The sequence below is a fragment of the Etheostoma spectabile genome, unplaced genomic scaffold, assembly GCF_008692095.1.
Source record: "Etheostoma spectabile isolate EspeVRDwgs_2016 unplaced genomic scaffold, UIUC_Espe_1.0 scaffold00002529, whole genome shotgun sequence".
Classification (NCBI taxonomy): Eukaryota; Metazoa; Chordata; class Actinopteri; order Perciformes; family Percidae; genus Etheostoma; species Etheostoma spectabile.
The window spans coordinates 144,567-163,910 of NW_022602910.1; the positions used below are offsets into that span (position 1 = coordinate 144,567).

At 40.6% G+C, this 19,344-nt stretch overlaps 1 protein-coding gene across 1 annotated transcript in view; it reads right to left on the reverse strand.

Annotated features, from left to right (window-relative positions):
• Positions 1-2,007: 2,007 nt before the first annotated feature.
• The window catches only part of LOC116675970 (cryptochrome-1), a 45,214-nt gene continuing 27,877 nt past the window's right edge, over positions 2,008-19,344 (reverse strand). The window contains exons 5-15 of the mRNA XM_032507418.1: positions 18,749-18,933; positions 17,611-17,699; positions 16,525-16,665; positions 15,409-15,720; positions 14,524-14,675; positions 9,387-9,589; positions 9,077-9,181; positions 8,716-8,889; positions 7,067-7,147; positions 5,868-5,992; positions 2,008-3,464 (exon numbers count right to left, since the gene is read on the reverse strand). Of these exons, the coding sequence (XP_032363309.1) occupies positions 3,456-3,464; positions 5,868-5,992; positions 7,067-7,147; positions 8,716-8,889; positions 9,077-9,181; positions 9,387-9,589; positions 14,524-14,675; positions 15,409-15,720; positions 16,525-16,665; positions 17,611-17,699; positions 18,749-18,933 (1,576 nt within the window). The 3' untranslated portion in view covers positions 2,008-3,455. The remainder of the gene's footprint in view (positions 3,465-5,867; positions 5,993-7,066; positions 7,148-8,715; positions 8,890-9,076; positions 9,182-9,386; positions 9,590-14,523; positions 14,676-15,408; positions 15,721-16,524; positions 16,666-17,610; positions 17,700-18,748; positions 18,934-19,344) is intronic.

The window sequence follows — 19,344 nt, forward strand, 5'->3', positions numbered from 1 at the left end:
CTAACAAGATTTAAATCCTCTTGAGAACATACAGAATTACAATACAGAAATAATACAATACTCTTATCTCCCCCTCCCTTCCACCCTCTGCACGACTCACCGCCACTCCACTGAAACCAGAACCTTCTTAGAAGCTGCCACCGTACATTAGTGTACAGCCGCAATCTGCAGGCGTTTAATATCAATAATTAATGGGAAATTAACTCTTTAACTGAGTGTTAAAAAGGGCCTACATGCTGTCTTTCTGGGGTCTGCTCTGAGTGCAGAGTTTGTCCATGTTGGTCCATTTGATTTGTGTGCTTCTGTGATTTTACGCAGGATCCTTATTATCTTCTTCGTAGGACATAACATCTACATAGGAGATCAAGTTGACAGAACTTATTCATCATATTCATTTTGCAGGAAAAAATACGTTTTTTGTCAAATTTTAACAAAGATTGGGGCTTTATGCAGACTTCACTCTCTTGCCTAACCATTTAGACGGCTGTGTGTGTGTGTTTTATGTGTGCACTCACGTCGGCGTTCAAATGATTTGTGCCAGCGTAAAAGGCAACGCTCGTGCTGGAACCTAGTAATTCATGATAAATGTGCGTGTTTGCATCTATCATAAATTGTCAAACATACACTGCCTTTATTACGAGAACTGTACGTGCAGGGGTATTTACACACATTCTTCTAACCATGGTGATGGTCACAGTGAAGGGTGGATGCATCTAAATAAGACACCAACTTGGTCTTTTCGATGCTGTTACACAATCCTCCTTTAGAAAACTTTACAGCGGCCATTTTGCAACCCCTCTCGTGTGTCTACCATCAATCCATGTATCAGGTTGTGGTCATTTTGCGGCGGTTGTATATCCACTACTTTGTTTTGTCAGTGTAAATGTGGGTTGCAAAATAACACAAGTAGCCATACACACATTTATATAAATATATAAAGGTGAAGTCCCTGTGCAGCAGTAGAAATCGTTCTTCAGCAGGATTTCTATTCAGCTGACAGAAATAGGCTCTGTTGAATCAGACGCTGTCCCTTGTCTTTGATTGTGTCCATCCAACTTCCTTTTTTGTTCAGCAAGTTTTTGGTTTATTATAAGAAATCTTAGGAAAAAAAAGTGACACCTTTGAGGAGTTTGCGCGCAGCTGTTTTATTTCTGTCCTCGTGGTGTTTGACAGACGTTACCTCCACAGCCTCTCGCAAACAAACCGCCACGTGGTTTTGGTTGTTGAACGTGTTGCACAGCTAAAAAATGTTCAGACTTTTCCCAACTGCACAGAGTACCTCAGAGATACTCCCAAAGGATTAGTTTTCCTTCTGCAGGCAGAATCTTTGAGAAACTAATGCAGAGGATTGTCCAGGCTCTGATCAACAGCTGTCCGTTCAAAAATATAATTATTTTATAACAAATCATTACGAAACAACAGCGACGACCTGCACATGATTATTAATGTGGGAAAACACTCGACACTAAGGATGAAGATGGTCTCTCTGTAATTCTCAATAAGCATACAGAACACCAGTGTTAAAGGAAATCAGCATTTTTAAACAGCTTCTTAAACTTAAACTTATGATGTATTAGGTTTAGCAAGTCTATGATTAAAATAGTAACTACATGTCTGAAATCACTTTTTCAGTAGGATTTTTGTCAAACATTGTTTGGACGCGCTTCTGTGCCTGATTAGAACCTCTGGTGGGCCGGTTCTGGCCATTGACATCCCTGTCAAAAAACTGTCAATCCTAAAGAGAAACAGCAAAACTTGACGCTTACTTTTAAGAAAAATGTTAACTTCTCTAGTGTTCAGCTACACAACTCTTTTACCCACAATTCCACAGTCTAAAGTCAGCCAAGACTGACATGATGACGTGTCTCCTAACTAATCTACAGCAACACACTGTAAACAGGTAAAATATAAAACCGGTCTGACGTAGGGCTGGGCAATATTTAGATATTATATCCACATCGATATATATGAGCCTGGATATCCTCTTACATTTTGGATATCGTAATATTGTGATGTGACACAAGTGCATGGAAGTAAATCTGTTTCATTGGATTTTAAATTAAAAAGCCATTGAATTTCTAGCTCTGAATATTCATGCATTGAAAGTAATGTACCCGAAACTTTTTGCCTTTGAATTTTACACAACTCATTTTTGCCTTTTTTTTCTAAGTTCACAAATTCAGAATATAAAATTCAATGTCAAAAAATGTAATGTACCAAATTCAGATGCTAAGTACAATGTGTAAAATTCAACTCATATTTTCAACTTGCTCAAATTCATTAGGCCAAATTAACCGATGTTAATGTAATGTATGAAATCCAGTGTTGACATCCTGGAACCCAAGGAAAAGCAATTAATTCTAGAATCTAATCCAATGAAACAGATTTAAGTGATTTCTTTTCCTGGTTTTACAGGCTGCATCCCACTAAAGTGAAATTACCAGACTGTTGTCATATCACAGTATTGAGAAATTTAAATCTTGCTCAAAAGTGGAGATTTGAAACCCCGCCTAATTTTGAACGCAAAGTTATGCCTTCGCGACGCAACATCAACATTGATGTATTTGGTCAGAAGTATCGTGATACGTCTCGACAACAAGAGAAACAGACACATTAAATATCATGTATACACAGCGGTGTTCCAATGTTCAAAGATTACATTTGTAACCACAAACTATTCCTGGACTGAGCATGTGTGAAGGCTATGCTGTTTTCCAGGCAAGTATTATGGGATATAGCACATTAGGACGTGCATACCACAAAGCTGTAGTTAAAGCACATTTACAGTGTATGCCAGCTCAGATAAGGTGATTAACCCTCATGTTGTCCTCTGTAAAACTTGGACCCATTTTTTTTTTTATATAGTTTTATTTATATACAGGAATATGGGATGTTAGAATAAGTGCCAAAAATGCAGATAAAAAATGACAAAATGTTGGGAAAAGCGTTAATTGTTTTGGGGAAAAGCGCGGAAAAAAAAAACACAATAAAAAACCTGGCGGACAACACTAGAAAAAGTGACAAAAACGTCTGAAAAAGCTTTTTAAATGTTGTAAAAGAGTCCAAAATGTTAAAATAAGGACAAATAGTCAACAACGAGAACAAAACACAAGGGTTAATTGAGTGTATTTGCAGCTTTAAAAAAATAATTAAATATTCCAATACTAACATTTATAGCTGCTTCAGAGTTCACACTGTATACTGGCTGCTGGCGTCAGTTTTAAGACAATAATGTAGTTTCTTTTTTTTAGTTTTTTTTTGTTTTAACAAATAATTTGACGAATGGTACGTTTGAGGCATTTTGTTTCTTTGGGGGGAGGGGGGGAGGGGGGTGCAGACAGATAGCAGTTTGAGGCAGGGGTGTCTGCGTGTGTTGGGAGGACCGGTGGGAAATGTTGGGACTCCCTCTCTCCGCCGGCGGCACGGCGTCCCATCAGTGCCCGTCAGCGCCTGCTCTACGTCGTCTGCAGGGGAGAGAAGGAGAAGAGAACACAAACAATTCAATTCAAACAACTTAATTTAACCCTAAAGGCAAATTCAATTTTGCAGTCAACCAGTCACATAAAATTCAAACACCGTCGCAATCGTTCAATCAACCAACAGGTCAGTAGCAGCAGGTCAACAAATTGACGCAAGCGCAGGCTGCCAAAATTAATCAACTATAAACTCAAGTAAAATTAAAAAATTAAGTTAAGTAATAACCACATTAATTAAAACATTATACTTCCCCAGGATTACCAGCCCGGAATGTTACAGGTTGCTGCCATCAGCAGGATTTAAGAGCATAATGGCAGAAGTACTGAAGGTGTTCAAATGTCTGTTGGTGTCAGAATATACAAGAAAGAACATGGCCAAAATGACCCATGATGCTCTAAGATTTCTGGTCTAGTATTTTCTTCCTGAGGGAGCGCAGGTCTGGTAACTGAAGATGTTAGATCAGAGCAGAAGAGTACTTTACAGAGAGAAAAATTGTACACCTCAGTTTTCAAATTCTGCAGAAATTGGTGCAACTCCTTTTTTCCCCTGCACTCCTTCCTTTCCCAGTTTCCTTTGCTTACTCAAACCATTGATTTGCATAGCTAGTGTCCTGCATCCAAACAGCTGTTTTGTATTTTTTATTGTGAGCATGGCAACTTTATGGCAGGCTGACATTTACATAGGTGACTCTCTGCTGCCGACAGATTGTGTGACAATGAAAATATTGACTTTGTAGTGGGAGCAGAGAAACATTACACACAGTCTCTGTTGTGCGATTGCCTAGTCATTGGGTTTTTGTCAACACTCTTACTTTTAGGAGATAGATATACTGTACCTGTCACAATCCCATTCCTAATTATAAAGGAGCGACACGCATCAGCGGCTTTTTTGTAAACACACACACACACACACACACACACACACACACACACACACACACACACACACACGCACACACACACACACACACGGGAAGGGAGTGATGACATTGCGGGTATGCCACTGACCTAAACTTGCTGTTTTATTCCATTTGATGGCCGTATTAGCACATGCCAGCTACCTACCTATATTTGGGGCTGTAATTTAATAATGATACATCATATATATAATAATATTAATATATAATACATTTTTTATAATCAATTGAGAAATTGTTTATAGATAAAATACCCAGACAGCAGGTTCTTCATCACACTGATAAATAAATAGAATCCAATTACATTTTAATTTGCAGCATTGCCCACAATGGTCTAATAAATAACACCTATCTTGTTAAACAAGTAATGGTACACTTAGTTGCCAGTTTTTTAGGTACTCCGAGCTAAAACTAAGACAGTCTAATTCAACAGACTGTGTTGTTGCTGCGATGTTCAGTTTTACGTTGACACTGTTTTAGAGGTGTTGATTCAAAGAAGTGATCATGGGGTGGCTGTGGCTCAGTGTTAGAGCGGTTGCCTGCCAATCGGAAGGTTGGTGGTTCAATCCCTGGCCCTGCAGTCCCATGTCAAAGTGTCCTTGGGCAAGACACTGAACCCCGAGTTGCCCCCAATGCTGTGCCATCGGAGTGTGAGTGTGTGTAAGTGTTTATCTGATGAGTGGCAGCCTCGGCCACAGTGAATCAATGTGTGTGAATGGTTAATGTTTCCTGTATGATGTAAAAGCGCTTTGAGTAGTCGTTAAGACTAGAAAAGCGCTATATAAATACAGCACATTTACATCATTTTGGAGGCTGCTGGACGTGCTGCTATTGAATTGTATCGCATTTTACTGACGATGTTTCTATTATTTTCTTCTATTAATAAATGTGTCAGGCAGTGGCTGGGTTAGATCTGTTGGTGAAGCGGACGCACATGTGTAGCTGTTTATGCCTTGACGCAGAAGGACCAGGCTTCTAGTCTGACCTGTGATCTTTTCCTGCATGTTTTCCCCCCGTCTCCCCTTTTATATCCAGCTGTCCTATCAATTAAAGGCGGAAATGCCCGAAAATGGATATATAAACCAAAAAAAAAAACATGCATCAGTCAGTTTCTTTACTTTCAGTTTAAAAACACGATTATATTCGGGTTAGGCAATACCCCGTGTACACACCTTACCCCGGTTAAACTCTGAGGTCCCATAACCCGGTTAACAGACCTAGAGCACTCCTGACTAACCAGGGTATTTGTGCATGTATACACCGGGTACAACGTAGGGATGTCACCAGAACCGATACTTAAAGTACCTTACGGTTCTAAAATGACAAAACAGTGATGATGCAGGTTTTTTCAAACATATCAAACATAAGCAAAAAGGCTACATTTTATTTACATTCCATAACCAGTTCTCTCTTCAGTTTTTATGTCATCTAAACCATACAAGACATTGGGTGTTACACTGAGCCGTAGCCTGACCTGTGCATTCTGTCTCTGCATCTTGTGCCTGGAGCAGGCCGCCACCTCTTTCTCCCCCGAGCTGTCCCGTTCTGACTCACGCTCCCGCTTCCCTGTGATGCTGCCTCGGCCTTGTAGTAGTAGTCCTGGATGGAAGAAAAACATGCTCATTATCAGAAACATTCTACTGGATGGACGTGCGAGTACTGGATCAACCTATTTTGAGGTCTAGTTAGATAAATCTTCGTTGCTCTTCCACTACTGGGAAACACCTGATGTTGGCAATTACTAACCGCAATTTATTTATGAAGGCCCTAACACGTACACACAAAGTACAAATATATAAGCATAACATGAGAACAACGCATAAACAAACAAAACAAGAATAAAGTATAAGCATCAACTAGGGCTGAGCGATATAAGGGAAATAATGTAAGTGATAACATTGTTGAATATTGCGATTATATTACTTGTGATAAATTAACAAATATTAAAGTGAACTCAATTCTGCTTGTCTGATGCTTTCAGTATTCCACCAAAATAAAATTAACTGCTTTTTGAATTTAAAACCAATAAGAGGAAATAATTAATTTTCTTTTTAAAGTAATTTTTTGGCATTAAGCCTTTATTGTCACAGCTTAGATATGAAAGGGGAGAGAGAGGAAATGACATGCAGGAAAGTGCCGCAGATTGGAAATTAACCTCTGCATCAAGGACTGACCCTCTATATATGCAGAAAATCAATTCTACCATTCTTTTATTGATTAAATTGAACTTTGAATAGAATATAGAAGAATGACAGTTACATTCTGAAGTGCAGTTTTTGACTTATATTTTCTTTCAATATCTTTTTCTTTCTATCAGTGTCTTTTGTGACGTGTTTATAGCGCCAGCTGATTGGGTTGAAGACAAAAAAAATTAGATTGTGCTGCCCTAGCATCAACACAAGACTATCTACCCCACACACACACACACACACACACACACACACACACACACACACACACACACACACACACACACACACACACACACACACACACACACACACACACACACACACACACACACACACACACACACACACACCACACACACACACACACACACTACAGTAGTGTAATGGTGAAGAACAGTCTGGCCCTCTTGTGGCAGCATCTATACACACTATACATTTCTATTGAAATGCTTCCCCAGAACATCAGCAGCTTCTCTCTCACCTGGGTGTTGAGGCACAGCAAACTCATGGTAGAGCGGGCTGCTGGGGATGGTCTGGCTGGTGTCTGGCACCGAGTGGTATCCTGCAACAAACACATCAAACACACACAACAGTGGTTTATGAGAGAGCTCAAAGGTTATGCATCATATCCTCATAATGTAACAATATTCACCCAAAAAAAAATAATGCATGACTTTTAGATTCTTCAGTCTTTCTGCAGTATTTCATTATATCACACTACCTAAAGGAATAGTTCAGATGTTTTGATGTGTGGTTGTATGGGCTACTTCTCCATAGTCAGTGTGTTAGCTACAGTAGATTGGGGGGGGGGGGGTTACCCCTTTCTACTACTGAGGGCTAACAGCTGACATAAAAACGATCAGACATTTAAATGTTCTCTGTAAATAGAAAGGAATTACATGGCTATGTAGGGGCAGTACATTACAACTTGACCCACTTTCACTTAACAGAGGGGCATCATGATGGTGGCTAAGATGATATCGTACATCGGCACAACCCTAATTTACCCTGCAGAGATCTGAGGAGCAGTAAACCATTGTTCTTATAAATCCACCGGATGTTAGAACGTCAACACAAAGACAGAGGAAGGTGATGGACATCTGAAAAAAGAGATGCATCCGGCAAAATTTCCTGCAACACTGGAGCAATCCCTGAAGTTGAACGTTTGTGTATATAATGTATATTGACCACTAATACACTGATTATGGTGAATTAGCACATACATATACAAGCCAAACTATACCTTTGAGTAATGAGCCAGTGATTAAACAAAAAATTCCCACTACTGGGTGGGATTACTAGTCAGGAAACCCAGAAAAAGCAGACAAGTGAACTTTAAGTTTGGAACATGAGCCGCTTTCCAACCAGGTAGTTATAGGTACGTAGTTATAGGAATAATCCATTTCTTAACAGTTCTATTAACAAATCTCCCTATAAAACGCTTTTGTCATTTGCTTTCGCACTGGCCAAGTGGCCATAGGATCTGGTAGGGGGGGGTAAGGGAGGGACGCGAACAAAGAAACGGTATTTATAGCGTTAAAATCAGAAAACAAATACACCGAAAAAGAAATATGAACTAAATACTAAATTTAATGTATGTAAGAGACACGGGTATCTCTCTCTCCCCCGCCTCTGTCTGCTGCACTGTGGCCGTGTGTGTGTGTGCGCTAAATGGCTGTCACATCACTTTATGGAGCTTCTCAACTCTGAAAACTTTAAGGCAAATTTAGTGATGAATAAGATGGCGAAAATTGTTGAAATTGTCTCATTGTTTGTCTGTCTCTACAGGACACCCAACCCTCATTGACTTAGGTTCCTATGTGGAAAAGGGAAAAGACCCTAGTGCCCTGAAGTAGGAGCTGAAAGAGTTACAGGAACTGTGGTCAGAGGAACTTAAAAATCCCCAAACTGGTCCAGTTGGAACACGAGAAAAAAAGGGTTCTAGGAACGTTATGTTCTAGGAACTACAAAAATCCCTCTGGTCGGAAAGAGGCTATATTATATCATTTTGAAATGTGCATTAAGGGCAGTGCAACTGGAAAGGCCAAAGTCATTGTAATCATAAGTCATTCAAGATTTTGCTGATATAAACAAAAGACAAAAAAGCACTCATGTCAGGGGATGCCCTACCAAGCTGTTGCTGTTGGTGTAGATGTTGCTGTTGTGGCTGTTGTTGCTGTTGCTGGTGTAGGTGCAATCGCTGTTGGGTGGTGCTCGGCCCCATGTCTTCTTTATTGTGAAAGTTGAGCAGGATGCTCCCGCTGCTGTTACCCGTGGCAACAGAGCTCCCAGACACTCCGGACACTAAAAAAAAGAATTACAGACAAAAACATATGCCTGATTGTCATAGGTAGATTTACCACACAATTACTATGACGGCAACAACCATAACGGAAAGAAAGTGCAAGCGCACATCTTTAATATTATAAAACTGACTTAATAATAATAATGTATATGTATATACCGCCTTTCACAAAACCCAAAGACTTACAATGGGAGTTGTTGTTGTTGGTCCCTGGTGGCTGCTCTCCGGGAGAGTAGGCCATCATTCCTCCGGTCCCGTTCCCGTTGCTGGATGGCACTGATGCCAGCAGGCCTGAAAGACCCAAACATGTTTACTTTTCTATCTTGAGAGGAAAGGACTTGTTTTTTAAAGACAGATGTGAATTCCTCAGAGTACAAAGAGAGCAAAAGTCCGTAATTGTTTCCATTTGGCCAGTTGAAAGGGATGGATGAAGACTTTTTTTTAGACTTTTTAGAAATCCTGAACACAGCAGTGTGTTAAAGTGTTGCTCTCTTACCTAGTCCCCTGTATCGGCTGAGCTGCTGGTAGATCTGCTTCATCCTCTCAATGTTCAACCGGCTCGCCTCCGCATGGTGAACCATAGGCTTTGGGTAGTGGACACCGATCACGCACTTGGAGGCCGCCTGGACGGACTCCGGAGCGTTCCACGGGTCGTAGATGTACTTAGCAGGAAAACCTCGGAGGACAGGTAAGTATCGTCTGGAAGCACAGGGAGACATCAGATTTGCAGGCTTGTGGCAACCCAATGTGGAAGATTATAGAGGAAATCCAGGCCACGAGTGGTATGCAAGGTATGCTACAGGTTATTCTTTTAAAGATTAGGAAGAAAATGTTTTTCCTCCATTAATCTCATTGCTAATCATGCACAGGGTTTTTTCCTGGCTCAGGATGGACATTTATGGGGACACACATGAAGTATGGGAGGTTTGGGGATTCTCCCCAGGGATACTGTGAGCGTCAAAGACTTCATTTCATCTGCATAGAGACAGAGCGCATCGCGTCATACAGATAAAGATAGGGCTGCACAATTATGGCCAAAATGATAATCACGATTATTTTCATCAATATAGAGATTACGATTAATTATCACGATTGTTTGTTGAAAGTAATCATAACAAGTTTTATTGTCAAATAAAGTAGTTATAAATAGCCTATAGGCTATTTACCTATATTACAGCTATATTGTGCTTCTACTAGTCCAGGACTAAAAATCATATCTCTGTTTTCTTCTACACGATATACTACATTGTACCTCTATATTTTTTTTTTACAATGTGGACTAAATGTTCAGTTTAAGGTCACAGACACCCTTTCATTAAAACAGATTGGGATTAAAATTAAATGCAAAAACAGGGCTTTCTTCCCAGATTGAAAACATACAGCTGCAATACATGTTTACATGAAAATTATCTGAAATACACAGCTAAGGATGTATAAAAAAACAACAGTAATAGACTGTGTGAATCGTCACTGCGCTGCATTTTTATGAACTATGATATTCTGCAAAAAAACAGAGCATTCTATGAACGGAATGACGCATTTAAAATATTGCTCGATCGCGCAAATTTGATCGTGGAAAGCCAAAATTGTGATCGTGATTCAAATTGAACTAATTTTGCAGCCCTACGTGAAGGTTTCCTCCTTTTTAGTCTGTCTGCTAGAAAACATGCCTAAAAGCTGCTGTGTGGTGGAATCCAGAACTTTAGTTTTCATAAGCTGCCAAGCCAAAAAACTGCTTTTATGAAGACAAAACAGACGAGAGGATTCAGCAGAGAGAATGGGGAGATTGTGGGATCTTGATCCTAACAATGTGTCTGACGTTACCTTTTGCAATAAGCATTTTGTTACTAAGTCAAATATCCAAATGTCCGTTTTAGGCTAACTATATGCAAGTTAACACATGTAATGTCGGACATAACGTTTAATCATTAAGCTAATGTCAGGATCCCACTGTCTTCCCATTTTTCCTGCTGAATCCTCACGTCTATATCCACTCTTGTCTTCATAAAAGCTCAGTTTTTCAGGTTGGCAACTTATAAAAGCTTAAAGGTGCTCCAAGCAATGTCGTGTTTTTTAGGCTACAACATTTGTTGTCACATACAGCAAACATTTCTTCACTATCTGCTAGCTGCCTGTCCTCTGAACACATTGTAACAAACATCTCCTCACTATCTGCAAGCTGCCTGTCCCATGAACACACTGTAAAAAACATCTCCTCACTATCTGCTAGCTGCCTGTCACCTGAAGACACTGTAAAAACATCTCCTCACTATCTGCTAGCTGCCTGTTCCCAGAACACACTGTAAAAAACGCGGCCTCTGTAGACAACCCAAGGTCTACAAACGACAACAAGAAACAAACCGTGCCCACCTGCACCATGAAACATAAACAGTGTTCCAGCCAATAACCGACAAGGATTTGGAGATTGGGGTTGGAGGGTTAGTGCATGGAAGGGAGGGGGAGGTGACGGATGAGGAAGAGGGAGGGGCGAGCTAGCCTCTGTTTTGTTTGACAATATTTAAAGAATTGATATCACCCTACATTGCTTAGAGCACCTTCACGTTATGGGTTGTTTACATTATTAGTAGTTCATATTTTAGGAATTTTTTTGCTAGCAGACAAAAAAGAGGAGAAAACCTTCATCCAATACAAGACAATGGAGAGCAGAGAGTTTTCTTTCCCTCCGCTGGGGGCGGGACTTAAATGTGCTCTGTCTCTATTCTAATACATTTTTATGCACCAATTTATGGTGAAATGTCTTTATTTCTAGGAAAACAGAAAATTCAGAAGGCAGGTGACAATTTAAAATATAAAGTGAAGTTTGATTAGTGTGAACAGGGCTTGGCTGTCATTTGTATCCCAAGCAGCACGATTTGCTCTGAAATTGAAAAATGTAGGAGAGCATAAAGAACTTTAGGGATGCAATTTAGTATAACAAATTAGGTTTCCTTGTAATAGAAGGAACACAAGGAGACATTTACAAGCAAAGTGACTAACGGTAAATTTATATAAATAGAAACTAGGTTTTAAATTTGATCTGCTCCTAACTGTATTTAATTAATTAGTTGTACAGTAATTTTTTCATACTTTTAACTGTAACTTAAATCCTTTTGGGGGTGTCAAAAATTTCTCTATGCAGGAAAAACAGAGCATGCTGGTGGTCATCAATCACTGCAAACACTGTAAATCATACAAAGTACAAAGCCAGTCTACAAGGAACTCTTGTGTGGACTTTTAAAGAATGCAGCACTGAAGTGAGTTACCATCACAGTGCTTAATGAGTTCAAGACGTGACGGTAAAAACGTGGAGGGGGGGGGGCATTGGAGCCAAACAACATTTACTATAAGGTGGTGTGGTGTGTAGCAGCCACACAGCAGAAAACAAAAAGGGTGATCCTCTGAGATATTAAGCCAATCAAACGCTGACTACAACAAGATAGAGAAGTCAACATCTCAAAGTACCATTCCAACCTGCTAAAGCTTTGTTTTCCTTCCTCTAGGCCGTCGTGGATTTGCTCCGAGTGACAAAGAGAGGCCACCTACCTACTGCACCTGGTCCGAGCTTACAGAGTCCGAGGAGTCGGGGGCAGAACAGGCAGGACAAAGGAAGGGGGGGGTGGAACTGTGGGAAAGTGCTCAGTGCAGTAAGGGGGGGTTGTGGACACACACACGCACACGCACACACACACACCGGACGATGCGCCGGTTGCTATGGAGACCGCCCCATCGCTATACAGGTCACAGCCACTTGGGTCGATGATGCTAGGAGACGAATACTGTAACACGCGGTTAGAAAGCAGAGGGTAGTAACCCCCCCCCCCCCCCCCCCATTACAGCAGGTGTATAGTGGAAAGCTGCTGCATTGAAACATCTGCTTTTCTTTCTTACACACCACTATAAAACTTCCTTTTCGCTGGCCTTTTATTGAGGCTCATGCACTGTATCTGAATGTGATTCTTGTGAAAGTGCTTTGCGTCCTCATAGTGCGTTCCATTTGTACTCGGAAGTTGGATTTTCTGAGGTCACAGTAGGAAACACCCCAAGCTCGGAACTTGAGCAACCAACTCTCCGAGCTAACAGTCCAACATAGCTGCCCTATGCATCAACACTTGGCTTAACGCTTAAGTAACACACAGTTATTAGCACTTTTGTCTTATTTGCGTCTTGCTAAATGGTCATACATGCAGTCCTGTCCAACTTCTATCTGTGGACCTTTGGTATGCACAAAAAACAGCCTAATGCATTGTTATAAACTATTATTGTTAACAATGGCTAACTTGGCTTCAGCTAATGAAAACAATGAAAAATGTAACTTCTAAATTAAATGAATTCAAGTCCGATGTAATGTCATTCCCAATTTTGGCTTCCGAGATTAATGGAACACACTATTAGTTAATGTCAGTCAAGAGTGAGTAAGGCTAAATATGTACTAAAAACGAAAGATACCTAGTTGATGACAAAAGTTTTCCATTATACCTCACAGCTCAACCCCCCCTCCCCCACCCCCCATCACACAGTGGTGGACTGAGGAAATAGCTCTTTCCTGCTCCTCCTTTCCCTCAGACTGTGGTTGTTGTCTTTTAAAGCCCCTCTGCTGACTGTCTCCTCCCACAACCATAGCACCACACTCTGGGCTGGCCCCCACATTTCAACAAAAGGGACCACAACCTTTTTGCCAGGAAGATCTCCGCCCAGGTCCGCCTGAACCGGCAGGGCTACATTCCCATAAGCAGAGCACCACTGAACATTTCACAAAGCATGGGATGAGGGGCTTTGTGTGGCACGGCACCTAGGGCTGGGCGATATGGAGAGAATACAATTTCACAAAATCTTTTAGCAAAATACATAAATGTAAATATTGCGGCAATATTGCAGGGTTGACTATTGGTGCTTTCACAAAAATATATTTACAATTAGATTTTAGAAAAAACAAACTTTCATGTTGTGGATATGATGACTAAATCTGGTTAAGAAAATTACATCACTTTACTGTAACGCAGCTTCTAAAACCAGAAAAAGACACTTGTGTCTTGTGTATAACTAGTCTCATATCTTGATAAAATATTAATATATTACCCAGCCCTACGCACAGGTAACGTTAGGCCTTTTAAATTCCCTACCAAGTGGTCAGAATCCCTTTTGACAAAATGAGATGCCACCAAGTTACAAAGCTACCCAGAGGGTGCTGCAGGGGCGCGAGCAAAGTCCAGTCCTTCAGGGTTGCACAAAAACAACGACCAGCAAATTAACAACTCAGCCCCCCGACCTCCATCCAAGGCAGGCGGGGGCTTGAGAACTGCTCAACTGATCATCTTAAAAGCAATCAGCTATGATCTACAAAATGGGAGAGGGATAGCTGAACACAAACACAGAGCCACATCCAGAGAAAGAGAAGAATTTATCACACCTAAAGATACGCACAAGTACACAATTGCCAAAGGGACATTCACAAATAATTTAAAGGCACACCAAGAAGTGCATTGTGAACACTGAAATGGTTTTAAAAAGAAATGGCTGAATCCAAAACACTAAAGAGCTCAGTTTTTAGAGAAAAGAAAATGGACCAACAGGCAAAAACAAAAAGATGAGAGGAAAGAAGGATGTTTATTGTGATTCCAAGAAAAGGCGCCCACCTAATGAAGTCCCCGTTGGGGTCGGTGCGTCTGCCAAAGCCCACGGGGCAGTAGCAGTGGAAGAACTGCTGGAAGAAGGAACTGCAGGATAGCCACATCCAGCTGCCTGCGTTTACGCTCCAGTCTGCATCCAGAAGCAACTCTTCAAAGACCTGCAACACAAAGACAACGTTTGTTTTACACTTGATGCACACCTTCCTCCACAGCACTGTCGAAGGTCTGACTAGTCCACACAGCATTCTGGGATGGGAGAAAAACGTTCTCTGGTTTATTGGCATTTCTTTAAACCAATCCCAATCATCTTGGGAGGTGCTAAAGTCTGGACGGAGCCACGGTGCCTCTGCCAAATAGTCTCCGGAAGGAACTTGTTTTGGTGGAACATGTTTACTTCAGAAGTAGTTTTGGTCGTCAACAGAGACTCCGACTGGACAGATAGTCTAGCTAGCTGTCTGGATTTACCCTGCAGAGGCCTGGAGAGCAGGTACAGTACTGCACAGTCCTCAGAAATCCACCAGAGGTTGGTAAAATAAAATAATAAAATCATTATTATAATTAAATTACATGTTTTTGCTTCATTTAGGGTCTAAATGGGCTGCTAGATAATTTTCACTTTAATTTGCTATATGTTTCAAAACTAATCTTGTTGTAGTCTTGCAATGTGTGACCCTGAAGACCCCCAGTCTTTACATATGATGACAGTCTTTAACGTTAGATGTGAGATGATGTGTGATGACACTTTAGTCTTTACAATGTCTGTTCAGAGTCTTCTAGTGGATGGTAGGCATATGTTGCATGGCAATAAATTATTGAATCCTTAAAGTAATTAATCTTGAATCTTTTTATATTCTCTGTTGATCCTGTATTTAACGTTTCTGCATCCCTCACCTTCATCCCTTCCTCCCAGCTGATCCACAGGTCTCCCCGGGTGAGGAAGCATGCCACCGCATGCCTGGCCAGGTGATGAATCCAGCCCTCCTGCCTCAGCTGCGTCATGATAGCGTCTATCCAGGGGAAACCGGTCTTCGCCTCGGCCCACTTGGCCAGCGCTTCAGGGTTTTTGTCCCAGGGGATGCGGACGCAGATGGGGTTCCCCTCCATTTTGTCGAAGCGCGGGTTGTTGGTTGCCGTGGTGTAGAAGAACTCCCGCCACAGTAACTGGCCATACAGGGAGAGTGGAGGGGAGCTGTTCTTTTTCACCTGCATCAAAATAAACATGAAGAGAATTGAGAATATTAGATAACTACCGTTTTTTTTAACCTGGACCCTGTTTTTCTATGTTCCCACTTTTCCAACCATCACAACTCTAGTTTTGGTTGGAATAAACACAGAGTTTACAGATTTCCATGTGAAAAAATGTTGGCTCTATACACGCTAAAAGTATTGCTTTTTTAAATGGAGTCTGATGGGTTTAGCACTAGTGACCTAAAAGCTGTTTCTGGTTATACAGATAGTGTCTCAAAGAGGTTTTAAAAAGGTCTATCTCTGTAGGGATCCTTTCCATAATGTTGTCAGACAACAAGAGAATAATAACCTGTAAGTGGTAAAAGAAGCACTTTTAGTGGATGAAATTGACAATTTGCCCCTTAAGGTTACATTGCAAACCGTCTGTGGCTGCTGGTTCAAGCATTCACACCTGATACTGGATCAATTTCAAAGATTGTTGTTCCCGTCAGTCACTTACACACAAAAACATAGGAAAATAGGGTCCAGGTATGAAAAATAATTTAAAAAAAAATCCTTTAAGTACAGTACGTTATGGTTGTAAGATAATCATAAAGCTATGGTATGAACTGTAGGCATTCTGGTTGTGACAGAGCTTTTAGTAAAATACCATTTATTTTAGCAACATTAATATGTCTTTAGGCTTAAGTCTCCACATTTTAAATTAGGGTTAGCCCTAAAAGTGCATATGAGTTAAATTCTTAAACTCTTAATTTAGTAGTTGCTATGAAACGGCTTCACACAGAGTGAGAAGACGCACTGGAGGAGTTGTAAACGGACCTTGCGGTAGAGGTCCGTGAGCTTGAAGTAGAAGAGGCGGCAGGAGAGGCAGCCGAAGCGCAGGTACGGGCTGAGGCCGGTTGGGCTGGCCAGCAGCGAGTTGGCATTCATTCTGGGACGCTCAAAATTAGCCACCCATGCCTAGAAGACGACAGAGAGGGAGGAAGGGATGGATGGATGAGAGATGGTAGATACAGGGCACAGTTATGAATAAAAACATAATCAATCTTAACCCTCTGAGGTATTAGGGCATTTTTAGAAATCTCCTTGAATTCTCCTTTTGAGGGTATTTGCATATATCCCTGTCAAAACTTACAGAACAAACTCAGCTTTCTGTTTAGTGACGCCCGAATTTGTCCCAGAGCAAAGTGTAAAGAGATAATTTTGGCCCTAAAGTAGAATTATTTATGAAACCTCTTGTGAAAATATATCTATACTTAATTGTTTTGGTGCTTGAAATAAGTTTACAAAAGTCTTGGGTTAAAAAAGTAGCGCAATATATGAATGAAACAGTAAATAAATGTCTAAAATGTAATTTTGTAATATCCCTTTTTGAGTAAGAGTGTTGTTAATCATCACTTGGACTCGCCAGTGTATCTTTTGACCTCAGAGGGTTTAAAAAAACTAAATATATTTCAGTGGAGGGTTTGAGTGTCCTACAGTGACATCATTGATAAAAAATCTTCAAAAATTGAAAGTCATTCAAAAAAAAAATTCCCATGTTCAAAAAGTAGTAGGAAGAAGTTCATAAACAACTTATCAGGTCTGACCCCCTTTCTCTACTTTTATCCTTTAGTAAATACAAAATCTTATGGTTCACTTATTTACACAGCATAGACACAGATGCATACATACATACACACATTTACACAGTTTGTTTCTTTTCTTCCCTTTCTATACCCTCTATCTATAGCAGATTAAATAATAACACATCCATACTAGACTTAGTATATAGATATATTACTGTATAGATGTCAAGAAACCATACAGTCTTTATATAATACTATCACTTCAAATCCTTTTCATATCCCTTTAATATGTTCATTTCCGCCATGCATGGGGAAAAAACAGGAGGGCAGTACTGACTTTTCTCTCAAGATGGCGCTCTATCCGGGTCAAAGCCTCGGTCTCTCCTCCGGGCCACACGGCTGTTGGCAGGCCCTCGGTGTCGAAGCCTGAAAACAATCAGATCAGCTTTGCTTTGATACAGGGTTGCACCCATGTGCTGTCTGGCCTGGTCAAAACACTGCAGCACAGGTGTATGTTTCCACACAAGCTTAGTGGAAGCCTTTTAAACTTCTGTGAATGGAAACCAGACATCTGGATGGACGCTCAAAGAAGCTGGTCAATTCCTTGTGAGGATTTAGACCAGACGCACCTTTAAATAGAAAAATGGGACTGACAGTTTAAGGATTGCTTAAATTTACAAGCGTGTTAATCCTGGAAGGGATTGTCGTTAAAGTATTATTCTTTTTTTCTTTTATAGATTTGGCTACGTAATGTATTCATTCTAGTTCGAATTTCTGATTTTATGTAAATTTATTTAGCCAAAGCTCTGCTGAGATTTAACACTGAAGAATGTTAGAAGTTTGGCTTGAATGTACATCTGTGGATTCTGGAAATTATGTTTAAAACAGTGGAGTATGTTTTGTCTTTGCAGAGGTTGGTTTAAAGCAGGGGTTTCAAACTCCACTTCACTAAGGTCCACACTGGAAAATGAGAACTAAACCTAACTTGAGTAACTAAAATATCTTTGACTATATTATTACATTTAGCCTATTTGATCCACATAAAGCCCTAAACATGTCACCCAAACGTTCCTGAGCCATTGTAGAATTTAGCAAGTAAAGCAAAAAAATTGAAGTATACTAGACATCCAACTCCCAGCATCCTGTTTCACAGCCTGACTATGCAAACTCTCTGCTACTGTGGGAATTTCACGTCTCAAAGTCAGACAAATCTTCCAAATTCTGCATGTGATTCTGAGTGTTGCAGTTTGAAAAGTTTCTTGTCCTTTTGGTTTGGCGCACAACTAATCCAATATTTATTGTGAAACAAAATTGATATGCAGGCCGGATTAAAATTTGTGAGGGGTCGGATTTGGCCAGTGGGCCTTGAGTATGACACGTGTGGTTTAAGGTGTTCACCTCCTGCTGCCTACACATCCAAAGGCTTGTGAAGTCTGTCCAGGTCGAAGTGCAGAAATGTGTGTTTGTTTCCTCACCTAGCTCCTCCAGGGATGGGACCCCATACTTGTCTCCGTGGTCCTCAGAGATGGGGGTGACACAGCTGCCCATCAGGGCGTCCGACAGAGTCTCCACAGGCATCTCGGGAGGATCCAGCCGACTGATCAGAGTCTGGAAACGTTTGTAGGTGAGAGGAGGCTGCCCGCCATTCAGCTCTATGATCCTGGGGAAGGGTGGAGAGAACCTGTTCACATTCCAAATTGAATAAATCTAATTACCTATCAGGCTGCACAGCAATGTACTATGGTGGGGGAAAAATAAAAAATTATATGTATTGCAATCTTTATGTGACAATTAAAAAAAAATCTTTTCCCTAGAAATGATATTTAGTATTTATTTTTTTTACGAATTATTCTCCTAAATATTATGCTGTTTATATGTTACCGCAGATGGCGACTACAGCAAAACAGAGAGAAAGCAGAAAATGTAAAAAATCCATGATATGTAGTTCTTTAAAAATGAAATACATGTCAGACCGACTGACTGACCTGACATGTGATGGGCATTCTTCTTAGAAAAGATTTAGTTTTTCGAAATGTCTCATGAGATATCTCTAGAAGTGTATTATTCAACT